General features: G+C 44.0%; 2 protein-coding genes across 2 annotated transcripts; both read left to right on the plus strand.

Annotated features, from left to right (window-relative positions):
- The first annotated feature begins 12,729 nt into the window (after window positions 1-12,729).
- On the plus strand, window positions 12,730-13,317 carry LOC145949896 (uncharacterized). The gene has a single exon (XM_083060796.1). It carries the CDS (start codon window positions 12,730-12,732, stop codon window positions 13,315-13,317), a length of 588 nt encoding a protein of 195 aa, XP_082916922.1.
- Window positions 13,318-15,553: 2,236 nt separating this feature from the next.
- LOC145949897 (uncharacterized) lies at window positions 15,554-15,982 on the plus strand. The gene has a single exon (XM_083060797.1). It carries the CDS (start codon window positions 15,554-15,556, stop codon window positions 15,980-15,982), a length of 429 nt encoding a protein of 142 aa, XP_082916923.1.
- The last annotated feature ends 900 nt before the right edge of the window (window positions 15,983-16,882 follow it).

Below are 16,882 nucleotides of genomic sequence, written 5' to 3' on the forward strand. Positions count from 1 at the left end.
CAGATAATTGATTTTGTAACTGACAGGTACTAAATCGATTCTTTAGGAACCAATATTAAAGGTTCTATGGTTTATTATCTTCGTCCCATTTCTCTCCTTATCACTCATCTTTTACACCGATTCTTTAGGAACCAATATTAAAGGTTCTATGGTTTATTATCTTCGTCCCATTTCTCTCCTTATCACTCATCTTTTACACCCATCCCACTTCGTCTCTCTCACTCTCTCATGGCCCCATTCACTTTGTCTTTCTTGCTCTTTGGATCTTCTCTCTCACTCTCTTGCTCTCTTGCATTTTTCTCTTACTCTCTAGTGCTCGCACTCTTTTCTCACTTTTTGGCTCTTCTGTCCCTTTTCCTCTCTTTCTCACCATGTTCAAATTCCTCATTCTCTTCATAACAAATGAAGAGGTACAAACACAAATCCTTAAGCTAAGCCACTTCAACCCATTTTTTTCTCTCTCACATTTGTTGTGTTTTTTTAGTTGAACTAGTGATTTAGTGGAAGTTTGTTAGGTGAGTTCGACAAATGCACCAGTTCCACAATTAGTCAATATGAGTAAATATAATCTCCCAATGGACTTGTGCTATACACAACAATAAATACTATTAAGTCAAAGGACGATCATGGATCCCTTGAACAAAGAATTTTAATGCTAACAAACAAAATGTTTTTATAAAGAGAAAATGTTTGCAAAAATATCTTTGAAAAATATCTTTGAAAAACTTATTAGATGAAGTATAAGACATAGATCATCTATAAGACATTATAAATTAGACGAAGTATACAATCTATCTCATATACATTAAATGTTTGTTATTTATTGAGACTAGAGACAAAGGCTTTTGAATGCTTCATTCCTTAACATATCGAACTAGAAGATCATCTCAGAACTCACAAATTTGTTAAAGAGAACAAGATCATACTTTTCATTAAGATCAAGGACAAAAATCCCTGAAATCATGGAGAAAAGTATATAAAGTCACTGTTGTTGTACTACTTTGACATTAACTCTACAAGATTTGTTTGGTATGAAAAAATGATAAATAACTTTCTTGATCAGATAAGAGGTACCATTTGGTGAGTTACAATTAATGCTCGAATTAAATGAGTCGAACAGTCACTTGCCATCACAAGGAAAAACGATGAAGATAGATGAAACAAACCTTTAAGTTGGGCTCAAAGTGTTGCAACAGTCATCTTCTCCAAGATACTACATAAGAAAATTCAAATCACAAGAAAGATAGAGATACCAATTTTAATTGATACATATACTTTGTACAAAAACACACTCTATAAATATATTATTTCTCTTAAACACTCATTATTCTATATTGGTTGTATAATGTCTAAGTGAGACGAACACAACACTTGTGTAACCTTCATAACCATTGTTATAAGGTTGAGTCTGGAGAGGCTTGCTTGAAAAGAATACTTGTTTTAGGCTTGGAGAAGCTTGTTTGAAAAGAATACTTGTTTTGAGTCTAGAGAGACTTGACTATAAAAGAATGCTTGTTTGTTAAGCCTGGAGAGACTTGTTTTTAAAAGAATACTTGGGTAGTTGCTTGAAGAGGTAAATCAAAGAATACGTAGGGTTGGGCCAAAAGTGTCTTGTTGAAATAATACTTGTATCTTTGTTTAAAAATAATGAAACTTGAAGTTAGACATGAAACACATAGAATGGGGGTTGAATATGTGTGTGTGAGTACGAAGGTTGTACTGGGACTACACACCACCCGGTCAAAGTCAACACTAAACACACCTCCTCAGGCCGAGTACCCATCAGGCTAATGGGCCGAGTACCCCCCTCAAGCCGAGTACCCCCTCAGGACGAGTACCCATCAAGCTAATGGGTCGAGTACCTCCTCAAGCCGAGTCCACCCTCGGGCCGAGTACCCCCTTAGGCCGAGCACCCCTTGTAGACCCCTAAAATTGTCCGGGTCGGAAATAAAGCTTGAAGACTCTTGAAGACTGAAGGAAAGTCAGCCAGAAGGACTCATGGAAGGCCCTAGGAGGATTCTCTGTAGGTTTAGAGGTCTTAGAGTAGCAAAAAATAAGAAAGTGGAGGGAATGAAGCCCAATACGGCCTCCCAAAAGTTCAGTACGGCCGTATTGAACATTTTAAACTACAATACGGCCGCACTGAACTCAATACGGCCGTATTGAAGTTTATGAACTTCAATACGGCTGCACTGAACTCAATACGGCTGCACTGAACTTCAATACGGCTGCACTGAACTCAATACGACCGTATTGAGGTTTTTTGAACTTCAATACGGCCGTACTGAATTCAATACGGCCGTATTGTAGTTCAAAACTTCAATACGGACCGTATTGACCCCCAGAGGCCGTATTGCGCCTCATCCCTATAAATATGACGTCAATTGGACGTCATTCGACACTTTTACACTGAGTTTTAACCCTCTTCTTGAGTATTCTGGGTTTTTTTGAGCAGTGCTCTGCCTAGAAATCACTCGGAGAGTTGATCCGACAAAGTTCTCGAGTTTTGAGCTTTTTGCTTGAGTCTCGAACTGAGTCGAAGGGAAATCCTCCGGATTTCCATAGTTAAAATTTTCTAGGAGGGAGCGAGCGGGCTTGTAGAGCGAGGGAACGCCAAAAAGCTTCCCAGTTTTACTTGAATATAAAAGCACGCTTCAAAGGTTTCTTCTTAAGACCTTCCTTTTACTGCTTTCTGTGTGTATATTTAACTGTCATCATGTAGATAGTTAAGTTATAATTGTTTAGAATAAATAGGGGTAATTTAGTAATTTTGCACTATTATTTTTAGAAATAATCTGTCATAGGGAACCCGAAAGGGGCGCTGTGGGGTGCTAACACCTTCCCCACGCGTAACCGACTCCCTTACCCGACTCTGGTTGTCATGGCCGAAGTCGATTTTTGAATCGATTGCCTTAAACTTCTTTTTCCAATGTTTTGAGTAAAACATTGGTGGCGACTCCATGAACCCTTCCTTTTTATGAAAACCGCTAATCCATGGAGGGTCCCGCTTGGGATTAACATGGATTGGTGAGCCTTTTAATAAAATTGCTCGTTTGACAAGGTCTCAGTTTGAGAATAAGTCATTCTAGCAATCCATATTTTTAAACAAATAAAAGAGTACAACCATCCTTCGCGAATGCCGAAAGCCCGTTTCGGGCCGGTGGCGACAGATGGCGACTCCACTGGGGAAGCCTCGAGAGTCAGTCCCATTTAGTGACAGATTATTTTTAACAAATAATAGTTAAAATTACTTTATTACCCCTTGTTTGTATGATAACATGCTTTATTTATATGGCTTTAATAAACTGTTGTATGTTTAGTTTCTGCAATTGTTTGAAATATAAATTGCACACAAACCTTTGCACACAACAGTTCCCTCTATACCCGGGGGCATGAGTGGTAAGCCATAGGGAGTGGATGTTAGTACGGCCGGTTGTCGAATGGGTCTATAGGTGCCCGTAGACCGTTGTCGGAAAGCATCACTCAAGGTGATAACCATGAACTCGAGTCCGACAGTGCGTTGGAGCTTTCCATCGACTTACGACGAGAGGAATTGGGTCCCTATAATGGGGGCACCTTGGGGGCCTCAGACCGGTGAGAACAGTTAGAACCACCTTGAATATGCACTTTTCTGCAGGATACCCCTACCTCGTGATTCGCTCGTGACTGTTCGTGGATGAGTGAATTGTTTGTGCATTTTTATGTGACATTGTATGAGCATACATTGCACCTTTTAAACATACAACATTCCTATTCTTTTAAAAATAAGAATAAATAGGAATAAGAATCTTCCATTATACGGTGTTAACATCTACCTTCATCACATTCATATAGGTAGTTTCCCTTTTCACCCAAAAAATACAAAAAATACCCAAAAGAAAAATAAAGAAAAATATTATTTATCCAAACCAAGCAATATCATGCATCATCTTAGGGACATCCTAAAAACATGATAATGCTTAGTTGAATAAACACAATGCATGCATATTCAACGTCATCATCTCATATCATGCATTCTTATCAAAGATCATGGAGGGATCTAGGTTTACATTTCATACATCCCTCCTAGTAAATCATTAATAAACATTAATAAAAAGAAAGAATTAATCGATGCGTATGTTCAAAGAATGGATCGCACGCCGTTCGTTATCAAATGCAAGCCAACAACCGCGTCAAGCGAACACACGTCAACTCCATTGTTGGTAATCAAGACAAATAAAGGGGAAAGTCCGACACCGTTAAGGATCATTGCTCCAAGACCTTTTCCCTACGAATCAAATAAGGTTGTGCCATGGATATACGACATCCATTTTTCTGCCGACAGCGATTTCTCTAACATCGCTGGACTTGGGGGCATGACTAGGAGTGGCAGGATCTACACTCCCGAAGATCTTCAGGATAAAGCTCCCAAGAATAAAGGAAAAGAAGAAAAGAAAACCGAGGAAAAAGAATCCGAGGAGGAGACAGACGAGCTGTTAAAGTTTATCCGACAGAGCGAGTACTCCATCGTGGATCAACTTCATAGAACGCCAGCAAAGATTACACTGTTGTCGTTGATCCTAAGCTCCGAACCGCATCGGCAAGCTCTGTTGAAAGTCTTGAATGAGGCATATGTGTCGCATACCATCTCCCAAGACAAGTTTGAGGGGATTGTTAGTCACATCATGGCTAATGATCACCTCACTTTCACCGATGAAGAGATCCCCGCCGAGGGACCAAATCACAACAAGCCCTTGCACATCTCTGTAAAGTGCAAGGAGTATCACATCGCAAAAGTCTTGGTAGATAATGGATCTTCCTTGAATATGATGCCAAAAAGAACGCTCGATCAAGGGGCAATCAAGGGAATCCAAATGCGCCCGAGCAACATGATCGTCCGAGCTTTCGACGGTTCTAAAAGAGAAGTGGTGGGAGAAGTCAATCTTCCAATCCAAATTGGACCCACCATCTTCAATGTCGAATTTCAAGTGATGGACATTTCTCCCGCATATAGCTGTCTCCTCGGCCGACCTTGGATTCATGATGCAAAAGCTGTTCCCTTTACGCTCCACCAGAAAGTCAAGTTCATAGTGGGTGACAAACTGGTGACTGTACAAGCTGAAGATGACATACTCATCAGCAAGCCAGCTGCTATACCTTACGTGGATGCAGCAGAGGAAGCTTTAGAGACCGCTTTCCAAGCATTGGAAATTGCCAATGTTGAAACGTTTCCCCGAGAAACGAAGAAGGTAGCCTACATGCTCACGAAGCACGGATACTTGCCTAGACAAGGACTTGGCAAGGATTCCCAAGGAATTCCCGAGCTACCTATTATCAAGGATAATCCGGGGAAACAAGGGTTAGGATACAACCCTTATAAAGATCAAAGGACGAAGAGAAACCAAGATCCTTCTCAACGTTCTTTAAGCCAGATCTTTAGGAAGGCCGGTTCACAAGCGTTAAGGACGGTCGTCGTCGTCAAGTGTTTTTCTCCTTCCGATAGGGATGTATAGACCTGATGACTATTAGAGATTACTCCTCGGGGACAGCCCGACCCCCGAGCCTCGATAGGGCACATGTTTCCACTATGATTATAATAAAATCATTCTTCATTATTTCTCATTGCTTCTTTTCTTGCTTACAATAAAATTCTAGACCGCATTATTTAACCCTGTTTGAATAAACATAAATGAGGTTAAAATCGTCTTAATAAAAATAAACCCGCATCTTTTTTTATGTGGAAATGTGTGACAACTTGGAGCACCTTTCCTTGGCCTCAATAAGTGCCGTCATGGATAAAAAGAAATCCATTCAGGACAAAAATCCTAAAAAACAAAAAGCTCAGCAGGAAACCCAAAAAGGGGACTGCACAAAAATAAGAGCAAAAGACCCGCTAGGAATCCCACAAAAGGGTGACCTAGGCAAAAATTAGGGTTACAAAATAATGAACAAAAACAAAAGCCCGCTAAAACTCCACAAATGGGTGTTTTAGGCAAAAGTTAGGGCAATCGAAAAACAGAATAAATCCATGATGGTACCACCAACTGAATTCAACAAAGGGGCTCAAGAAAAGCTATCCAAGTTGTCAAATCACAAATGATAATAACCACGACGTGCTTAACTTCATAAGTGTTTAATCAAACAAGCCTAAACACTTAAGCCTACCATTGGCCAAGCCATTCTTACAAAATCCATTTTTCAAAAAATAAATAATCCCCTCTAAAACACAAACTTTCGAAAAAAATATATCCTTTCCTTCTTTTCTCTCTTGTCCCAAACGATTTTTGAATAATCTAGTGGAAACATGGAGATATAGTAGTCAATAGGAGGGTTGACACATCTTCTAAAGGAAAGGAAAATCATTTGGTTGATGACACCAAATCTCAATATAACATGCATCATTCCTCGGTTACAGAAATCAGCAGCACACAGCCCGTCTAGAGGAATGGCAAAAATCCAAACAGAGAAACGCATCGGTTAATTCTTTTGAAAAGTGAATCAAATAGAATTAGGTGCATCATACTGCATACATGCATACAGATGATAGGTGTAATGGAAGATCACTTATTCTCTGTTTATTGAAAAAAACAAAAAAATATAAACTTCAGAAAAACAATACGCCCGTATCATGTTCAGTACGCCCGTACCAAAATTAGGGTTATGAACAAATTTTCAATTCAATACGGGCATACTGAAATGAATAACGGCCGTATTGGCAATAACAGAAATCCTCCCTCACGTCGATGACAAAAATTCCTCAAAGAAGAAGAGGATAGGGGGAGCCATTCATTTTTTCTAAAAAAAAAAAAAAAAAAAAAAAAAAACAAATTAATAAAATAATTAAACTTGCATTTTGTACATCACGCACATTAATTGCACATTCAAAGACCTCATCATGAGGCAGTCGCATAAAATAGAAAAAATAGAAAAATTGCTTGTGTATGACAGCAGCAAACAAAATGCAGAAATTCAGAAAATCAATAAAACGTACAGAATAACTGAGCCTGGAGAGGCTTGCCGAAATAATACTCTCAGAATAACTGAGCCTGGAGAGGCTTGCCGAAATAATACTCTCTCAGAATAATTGAGCCTGGAGAGACTCGCCGAAATAATACTCTCTCAGAATAACTGAGCCTGAAGAGGCTTGCCAAAATAATACTCCTCAGAGACATTTCTGTACAGAAAAAGCCAAAACCAACAAAAAAGGCAAAAATACAGAAAAAGCCAAAATCAACAAAAAATACAGAAAAAGCCGAAATCAACAAAAAAGGCAAAAACACAGAAAAAGCCAAAATCAACAAAAAAGGCAAAAACACAGAAAAAGCCAAAATCAACAAAAAGGCAAAATACAGAAAATCCAACAAATTATACAGAATAACTGAGCCTGGAGAGGCTTGCCAAAATAATACTCTCCAAAAGACGTCTCAGCTCGCATTCTCGGGCTGAACAAAAAACCAATTCATCATACAGAATAATTGAGCCTGAAGAGGCTCGCCGAAATAATACTCCCTCATCAGAATAATTGAGCCTGGAGAGGCTTGCCGAAATAATACTCCTTCAGAATAACTGAGCCTGGAGAGGCTTGCTGAAATAATACTCTCTCAGAATAATTGAGCCTGGAGAGGCTTGCCGAAACAATACTCCCTCTTAAAATAATTGAGCCTGGAGAGGCTTGCTGAAATAATACTCCCCAACTGTACAGAATAAATGAGCCTGGAGAGGCTCGCCGAAATAATACTCCCCAGAGATATCTCAGCTTCCACTCACGGGCCAAATTCCCCAGTGAAAGCTATCAAACCAAGATCAGCAAAATTCCCCAAAGGAGGGCTTGATCATCTAAACAGAATATCCAAGTCGAAAGGACTTAAACTTCCTCAGTGGAAGGTAGCTTTCCAACTCAAGCGATGAGTGAAGCTAAGCCTGAAGAGGCTTTCTAAATAATACTCTGGGATATATAAACTTCAAATCCCCACTCGCCTACTCAGAGGCACCCCTTCAAAAAGCAAAAAAATCAAAAAAACATCAATAACCATTCCCCAAGCGGAATCCGGCACTCAGCCGAACACCGAACATCAAGATCATTCGCCTACTCAGAGGCACTCCTTCAAAAAGAGGAAAAATCAAAAAGATTAATAATCATTCCCCAAAGCGGGATCCGGCACTCGGAACATCAAGATAATTCGCCTACTCAGAGGCACTTCTTCAAAAAGAGAAAATCCAAAAAAGATCAATAATCATTCCCCAAGCGGAATTCGGCATTCAGCCAATCATTAAACGTCAAGATGATCCGCCTAACAGAAGAGGCCAATCAAAATTAACGATAGAATCCCTCAGCGGATAACAGCCTACAGAGGCAATAAAACCAAGAAAATCAAAAAGAGTCACCCGAATAAGGATAACCGGGATACTCCACCAACGTCGAAAGGACGACAGCCAATCATAAGGCATCGCTCACCTCAGAAAGAGCATCTTTGTGTCTACACCCCCAAGGAATCAGAAATTCCCCAGTGGGCACCAACTACGCAATGGAAAGTTGGGACACAAGAACCTATGAGTAACTGCACATCCCCTAGACGGATCCCTGCGTTATTCAGCCCTCAGTGGCACAAAAATCAAAAACAATCGTCGAAGCAGCATCGTGGACTGTGGAGACAAAATCATCACAATAGAATCCCCCAGCGGATAATAGCCTACACAGAGGCAACAAAAATCAGAAAATCAAAAGAGTCACCCGAATAAGGATAACCGGGATACTCCACCAACGTCGAAATGACGTCAGCCAATCATAAGGCACCGCTCATCTCAGAAAGAGCATCTTCGTGTCTACACCCCAAGGAAACAGAAATTCCTCAATGGGTACCAACTACACAATGGAAAGTTGGGACACAAGAACCTATGAGTAACTGCACATCCCCTAGACGGATCCCTGCGTTATCCAGCCCTCAGCGGCACCAAAATCAAAATCAAACCGTCGAAGCAGCATCGTGGACTGTGGAGACAAAATCATCTCAAAGCCTAAGAGGCAATACTCAGCTACCCAGTTGTCGAGAGCACCGAGGTATGCACAAGCCTGGAGAGGCAATACTCAGCTACCCAGTTGTCGAGAGCACCGAGGTATGCACAAGCCTGGAGAGGCGGTACTCAGCTACCCAGTTGTCGAGAGCACCGAGGTATGCATAAGCCTAAGAGGCAATACTCAGCTACCCAGTTGTCGAGAGCACCGAGGTATGCACAAGCCTAAGAGGCAATACTTAGCTACCCAGTTGTCGAGAGCACCGAGGTATGCACAAGCCTGGAGAGGCGGTACTCAGCTACCCAGTTGTCGAGAGCACCGAGGTATGCACAAGCCTAAGAGGCAATACTCAGCTACCCAGTTGTCGAGAGCACCGAGGTATGCACAAGCCTGGAGAGGCGGTACTCAGCTACCCAGTTGTCGAGAGCACCGAGGTATGCACAAGCCTGGAGAGGCAATACTCAGCTACCCAGTTGTCGAGAGCACCGAGGTATGCACAAGCCTGGAGAGGCGGTACTCAGCTACCCAGTTGTCGAGAGCACCGAGGTATGCACAAGCCTGGAGAGGCGGTACTCAGCTACCCAGTTGTCGAGAGCACCGAGGTATGCACAAGCCTGGAGAGGCGGTACTCAGCTACCCAGTTGTCGAGAGCACCGAGGTATGCAATGAGCCTGGAGAGGCGACGACTAATACTCACCCTGGAGAGGGCAAACTCAACCTGGAGAGGCTACTCAACAATTTTCCCACCTGAAGACACTACAAGTCGGAAGGATGGCTTATTCCCCGGACAATTGGGTCAACTCCTTTACTTATCAAATGGTACACCAAAAGGCCGTTTGACTAAGTAAAGGGGGGGCAGCTGTAGACCCCTAAAATTGTCCGGGTCGGAAATAAAGCTTGAAGACTCTTGAAGACTGAAGGAAAGTCAGCCAGAAGGACTCATGGAAGGCCCTAGGAGGATTCTCTGTAGGTTTAGAGGTCTTAGAGTAGCAAAAAATAAGAAAGTGGAGGGAATGAAGCCCAATACGGCCTCCCAAAAGTTCAGTACGGCCGTATTGAACATTTTAAACTACAATACGGCCGCACTGAACTCAATACGGCCGTATTGAAGTTTCTGAACTTCAATACGGCTGCACTGAACTCAATACGGCTGCACTGAACTTCAATACGGCTGCACTGAACTCAATACGGCCGTATTGAGGTTTTTTGAACTTCAATACGGCCGTACTGAATTCAATACGGCCGTATTGTAGTTCAAAACTTCAATACGGACCGTATTGACCCCCAGAGGCCGTATTGCGCCTCATCCCTATAAATATGACGTCAATTGGACGTCATTCGACACTTTTACACTGAGTTTTAACCCTCTTCTTGAGTATTCTGGGTTTTTTTGAGCAGTGCTCTGCCTAGAAATCACTCGGAGAGTTGATCCGACAAAGTTCTCGAGTTTTGAGCTTTTTGCTTGAGTCTCGAACTGAGTCGAAGGGAAATCCTCCGGATTTCCATAGTTAAAATTTTCTAGGAGGGAGCGAGCGGGCTTGTAGAGCGAGGGAACGCCAAAAAGCTTCCCAGTTTTACTTGAATATAAAAGCACGCTTCAAAGGTTGCTTCTTAAGACCTTCCTTTTACTGCTTTCTGTGTGTATATTTAACTGTCATCATGTAGATAGTTAAGTTATAATTGTTTAGAATAAATAGGGGTAATTTAGTAATTTCGCACTATTATTTTTAGAAATAATCTGTCATAGGGAACCCGAAAGGGGCGCTGTGGGGTGCTAACACCTTCCCCACGCGTAACCGACTCCCTTACCCGACTCTGGTTGTCATGGCCGAAGTCGATTTTTGAATCGATTGCCTTAAACTTCTTTTTCCAATGTTTTGAGTAAAACATTGGTGGCGACTCCATGAACCCTTCCTTTTTATGAAAACCGCTAATCCATGGAGGGTCCCGCTTGGGATTAACATGGATTGATGAGCCTTTTAATAAAATTGCTCGTTTGACAAGGTCTCAGTTTGAGAATAAGTCATTCTAGCAATCCATATTTTTAAACAAATAAAAGAGTACAACCATCCTTCGCGAATGCCGAAAGCCCGTTTCGGGCCGGTGGCGACACCCCTTCAGGCCGAATACTCATCAGGCCAATGAATAGGCCGAGTACCCCCATAGGCCGAGTACCCCCCTTAGGCCGAGTATCCCTCAGGCCAACAAATGGGCCGAATACCACCTTAGGCCGAGTACCCCCCTCAGGCCGATGAATAGGCCGAATACCCCATCGGGCCGAATAACCCCTCAAGCCAACAAATGGGCCGAATACCCCCTTAGGCCGAGTACCCTCTTAGGCCGAGTACCCATCAAGCCAATGAATAGGCCGAGTACCCCCATAGGCCGAGTACCCCCCTTAGGTCGAGTACCCCTCAGGCCAACAAATGGGCCGAATACCCCCTTAGGCTGAGTACCCCCCTCAGGCCGGGTACCCATCAGGCCAATGAATAGGCCGAGTACCCCCCTTAGGCCGAGTATCCCCCTCAAGCCGAGTACCCATCAGGCCAATGAATAGGTCGAACTCCCCTTCGGCCAATGAACAGGCCGAACACCCCTTCGGCCAAGGAAAAGGCCGAATACCCCTCCGTCCAAGAGGAAGGCCGAATACCCCTTCGGTCAACGAACATGCCGAATACCCCCTCGGCCGATGAACATACCGAATGGGTATTCAGCTATAACGAATTTCCATGAGAAAAAGGAAAACAAGTATTAATTACATTAAACACATCCACATCAGCTGTAATCAGTGTGCAAAACCTCGTGCACTAGCCCAATAATCCAGAAAGCCCACCAAGCCCAAGAACGTCACTATAAATACGGTATTGATGGGACTGATTGAAAAGGTATGATTTATCTAGTATAAAAGCCTTATTACTCTATACCGAACACTTACTTGATCGTCGGAGTGCCTTTGCAGGTACCCTCCCCACCCCTTGAAGATAGTATTCGGTCGGCACCGAAGACTTAGAAGACCACGAAGGAAGAGCGACAAGAAGAGTGTTTCTAAGCAGGAACATTTTGACGCCCACCGTGGGGCTGAAACCAAAACGGTTCTCGACCCTAAAGTAAGATGGTAGCAACTAGGAGTCAGCAAGAGAACGCAGAAATTCACAACCTCGGGATGCCCCGAGAACCAAGACAGCAGACGAATCAAAACGAGGAAGGAATGAAGGAGTCATACATGGATCGCTCCCAACCCCCCAACCCATCATCAGCCATAGAACAACTGAAGGCCGAAATGTTGGAATTAAAGAGACTTCGGAGAAGGACGCCCACGAACTGTCGGTCTTGAGAAAGGAAAACGCGGAGCTTAGGAGCGATAATTGATCCTGGCATCCGTCCCACGACACCCCCAACACTCAGTCAACGTGTGATCAAGGGGAATAGTTGGGATGGGTCAAAGAGACAAGAATTCTTCAGCTGCCTGGCGGAGTGACGACAACAACTTTGGAACAGCAACAACGATAAGGGAAAACACCGTTTAATCCCGACATCGCCGGAGCCCGGTTGCCGAACAACTGGAAAAACTTGGCCTTGGAAAAGTATGACGAAACCACCGACCCCGAGGAACACCTTGATGCCTTCGTCACTCAAGTCGGTTTATATACCGACGAAGACGCTGTCATGTGTAAAGTTTTTCCCACATCACTAAAAGGACCAGCATTGAGTTGGTTTACAAGACTTCCCCAGGATCGATGGACTCGTTCACAACCTTGTCCTCTCAATTTGTAATACAGTTTGCCACAAGCCGACCCCATCAGCTCACCTCCATCGTGTTGGTCAATATTTGCCAGGAAAAGAAGGAACCTTTAAGAACCTTTATGGAACGGTTCAGGAAGATGACCCTGTCTATCCGAGACCTAGACCCAGCGGTGGCAATGCACCACCTCACCACGGCATTGAGGCCAGACCCCTTTGTAAACAACCTATGTAAGAAGCCGTCCCGAGACTTAGACGAATTAAGACAAAGGGCCACAAAGTACATGCAGATGGAGGAGTTAGCCAAATTCAGGAACCAGAACCGACTCGAGTTGTTTCAAGAGAAGAAGGAGAAGAAATTCATCCCTAGATCCCATTCGCGGGACGCTTTCGATCGGGAAAAGAGTACCCGAGGACCCCGATATGCACAATACACACCCCTTAACTCCAGCCGAACCAAGGTGCTGAAACAGGCCCTCGCCACCGAAGTCCTCACAGTACCTCGTCGAGCCATGACCCCACCGCATGCAAACAAAACAAAAACATGTCAGTTTCATAGAAACCGGGGGCATACCACCGAATAGTGCACGACCATCCGAGACCGCATAGAGGATCTCGTCAAATCGAGACATCTTCAAAGTTTTGTCCAATCTTCGGGAAGGAGGAATCATGACGGTTATCCTAGCAGGAGAGACCACAAAAGAGAAGACTAAGAAAGGGCTCCTCCGAAGTATAGGCACAGGGAACGTAGCAAGTCCCACGAGCAGAGTGATCAGCCGCGAGACCCCAATCAGCCGAGAAGAGTAATAAATACGACAGCCGGGGGATTCGCGGGAGGAGGTGCAAAAAAGACACCTGAGAGAAATCCGTTCCATAAAAGCGGTAGAACGAATGAGCTCGATTCATATGCCACCTATCACATTCACTAACAAGGATTTCCAAGGAGTCGACCCGGTGCAAGACGACCCAATGGTAATCAGTGTGGAAATCAACAACTGCATTGTGAGGAAGACGCTTGTGGATCAAGGGAGCTTGGCCGATATCCTATATTGGAAGACTTTCAAACAGTTGGGCATTCCCGAGCACGAATTGGTACCCTACAGCGAGCCCTTACTCGGATTCTCGGGCAAACGAGTGGATACCCGAGGAACAATTGATTTATACACTTACTTCGGGGACGAACGAGAGGGACGAAGGGTTAAAGTACGATATGTAATGGTGCACGTAAACACCTCCTACAATATCTTGCTGGGACGACCCTCATTGAACAACCTTCGAGCCATTGTGTCCACTCCACACCTGACCATGAAGTTCCCATCCGAAGCTGGCACGGTGATCACCTTGCATGCCGATCAAAAAATGGCTCGCGAATGTTACTTTGCTAGTCTGAAGATGGCACTTACCCCTAAGCCTCGACAGGAGGTTAATGTGATTAGAGACACCCACAAAGATGGGTCAGACATAAGCTTAGAGCTGGATTCGAGGTCCGAAGACGAACACCGAGTTGAATCGATAGAGACAACAACCCCATTTTAACTCGGGAGAAACGAAGAACAGGTCACGTACTTGAGTTCCCAACTGTCAGAGGTCGAGGCAAGATACATCAAGCAAATCCTCGTGAAGTACTTAGACCTATTCGCGTGGACAGCCGCCAACATGCCAGGCATTGACCCAAGCTTTCACTACCACCGCCTCTCAGTGTGTCGAGATGCCAAGCCCATCGCCCAAAAGAAAAGAAAGATGGGGGGAGAAAGGGCCCAGGCGGTAAAAGAAGAGACAACCAAGCTACTTCAAGCGAGATTTATCAGGGAAGTTAAGTACTCCACTTGGTTGGCCAATATGGTAATGGTCGAGAAGGCCAATGGCAAATGACGGATGTGTACCGACTACACAGATCCGAACAAGGCATGCCCGAAAGATGCTTATCCCCTGCCACACATAGACGCATTGGTAGACGGGGTAGCAAGCCATCAAATACTTAGCTTCCTTGATGCTTATTCTGGGTACAATCAGATACCCATGTATCCACCAGACGAGGGGTAAACAGCGTTCATCACAGAGTCGGCTAACTTTCATTACAGAGTCATGCCGGTTGGTTTGAAGAATGCGGGGGCAACTTACCAAAGACTCATGGACAAGATCTTCCACCAGCAGATTGAGAAGTGTTTAGAAGTGTATGTAGACGACCTGGTGGTAAAGTCTGACTCCATGGACGATCACATCAAAGACCTAAGGCAGGTGTTCGATGAGGCTATCATCGACATGAGGAGACCTCGCAACGTCAAGGAAGTGCAGCGCTTGGCTAGGCGAATAGCATCACTGGCCCGTTTCTTACCATGCATGGCGGACAAGTCTAGGCCAATAATGTCGCTGTTGAAGAAGGCCCGCAAATTCCAATGGACCGAGGAGTGTGAATTGTCATTCCAAGAATTCAAAGCGATGCTTGTTGCACCACCACTCTTGTCTAAATAGAACCCTCAGTTAGACCTCATAGTCTACATAGTTTTCTCTAAAAAGGCCATTAGTGCTGCCTTGGTACAAGAAAGGAAAGAGCAAGTTCCGGTATACTTCGTTAGTAGAGTCCTACAAGAAGCAGAGACTCGATACCAGCAGCTCGAAAAGACAGTCTTTGCTTTGGTAGAGGCGGCTCGCCACTTACGCCACTACTTTCAAAGCCATAAAATAGTCATAAGGACGGACAATCCGATAGCCAAAGTCTTGAGAAAGCCCGAGCTCGCAGGTAGAATGGTAGCATGGTCAATAGAGCCATTGCAATTTGACATTTAGTTCGAATCAAAAGGTCATATCAAAGCTCAAAGCATGGTTGACTTATTAAATGAGTTTCACCTTGAAACCGCGTTAGAAAAGGCAGTATGGACATTACACGTAAACGGGTCATCAAACCAACAGGGTAACGGAGCCGGGATCATACTTAAAGGACTGGACAACATGGTGGTAGAACAATCACTATGCTTCAACTTCAAGACTTCCAAAAATCAAGCCGAATATAAAGCCTTGCTAGCCGGTTTGCGTCTGGCAAGAGAATTGGGGATCACGAGAGTTAAGTGTTGGAGTGACTCCCAGGTAGTCACGGAGCAGATAAATGGAACATTTCAAGTCAAGGAGCCGATGTTGCTCAAGTACTTCCACGCCTTCCAAAAACTCAAGGATACCTTTGAAGAGGTCTACATAAGTCATACCCCTAGAGATCAATACGAGGGCCGACCAATTGGCAAAGTTGGAAAGTAGTAAGAAGACGAACCAACTCCGTAGTGCAATACATCAAGAGCTACAAAGTCCAAGCATTGTAGAGTCTGAGTGCTTAGAAATTCGACAAGGAGAAAAAAATTGGATGACTAACATCACCAATTATCTCTTGACAGGAAACATTGGCCGACCCCCACAACAATTCAGTCCAATTCGGCCGACCCCAACAAAAATTGTAGAGCCCGAGACACCTCAGTAATGAAACACAATTCAGTCTCATTTACTTGAGTTCCCTCACAACAAACTCGCACTCAAACTTGTCAGAGAATAAATTCCCTCCCGAGTTCCTCCACTCGGCTAAGGATGAAAAAACGATTCCCTTCCGAGTACCTACACTCGGCCAAGGAAGTTAATTCCCTCCCAAGTGCCAACTTGGTCAAGGAAGAATACATAATTCCCTCCTGAGTTCCTGCACTCGGCTAAGGACAAAAAAACGATTCCCTTCTGAGTACCTACACTCGGCCAAGGAAGTTAATTCCCTCCCAAGTGCCAACTTGGTCAAGGAAGAATACATAATTCCTTCCCGAGTTCCTCCATTCGGCTAAGGACGAAAAAACGATTCCCTCCCGAGTACCTACACTCGGCCAAGGAAGTTAGTTCCCTCCCAAGTGTCAACTTGGTCAAGGAAGAATACACAATCCCCTCCCGAGTTCCCCCTTCTCGGCTAAGGGCGAAAAAACGATTCCCTCCCGAGTACCTACACTCGGCCAAGGAAGCTAATTCCCTCCCAAGTGCCAACTTGGTCAAGGAAGAATACATAATTCCCTCCCGAGTTCCTTCACTCGGCTAAGGACAAAAAAACGATTCCCTCCCGAGTAACTACACTCGGCTAAGGAAGTTAGTTCCCTCCAAAGTGTCAACTTGGTCAAGGAAGAATACAAA

Source organism: Cajanus cajan, chromosome 7 (genome assembly GCF_000230855.2).
Source record: "Cajanus cajan strain Asha chromosome 7, NIPB_CcT2T_4, whole genome shotgun sequence".
Lineage (NCBI taxonomy): Eukaryota > Viridiplantae > Streptophyta > Magnoliopsida > Fabales > Fabaceae > Cajanus > Cajanus cajan.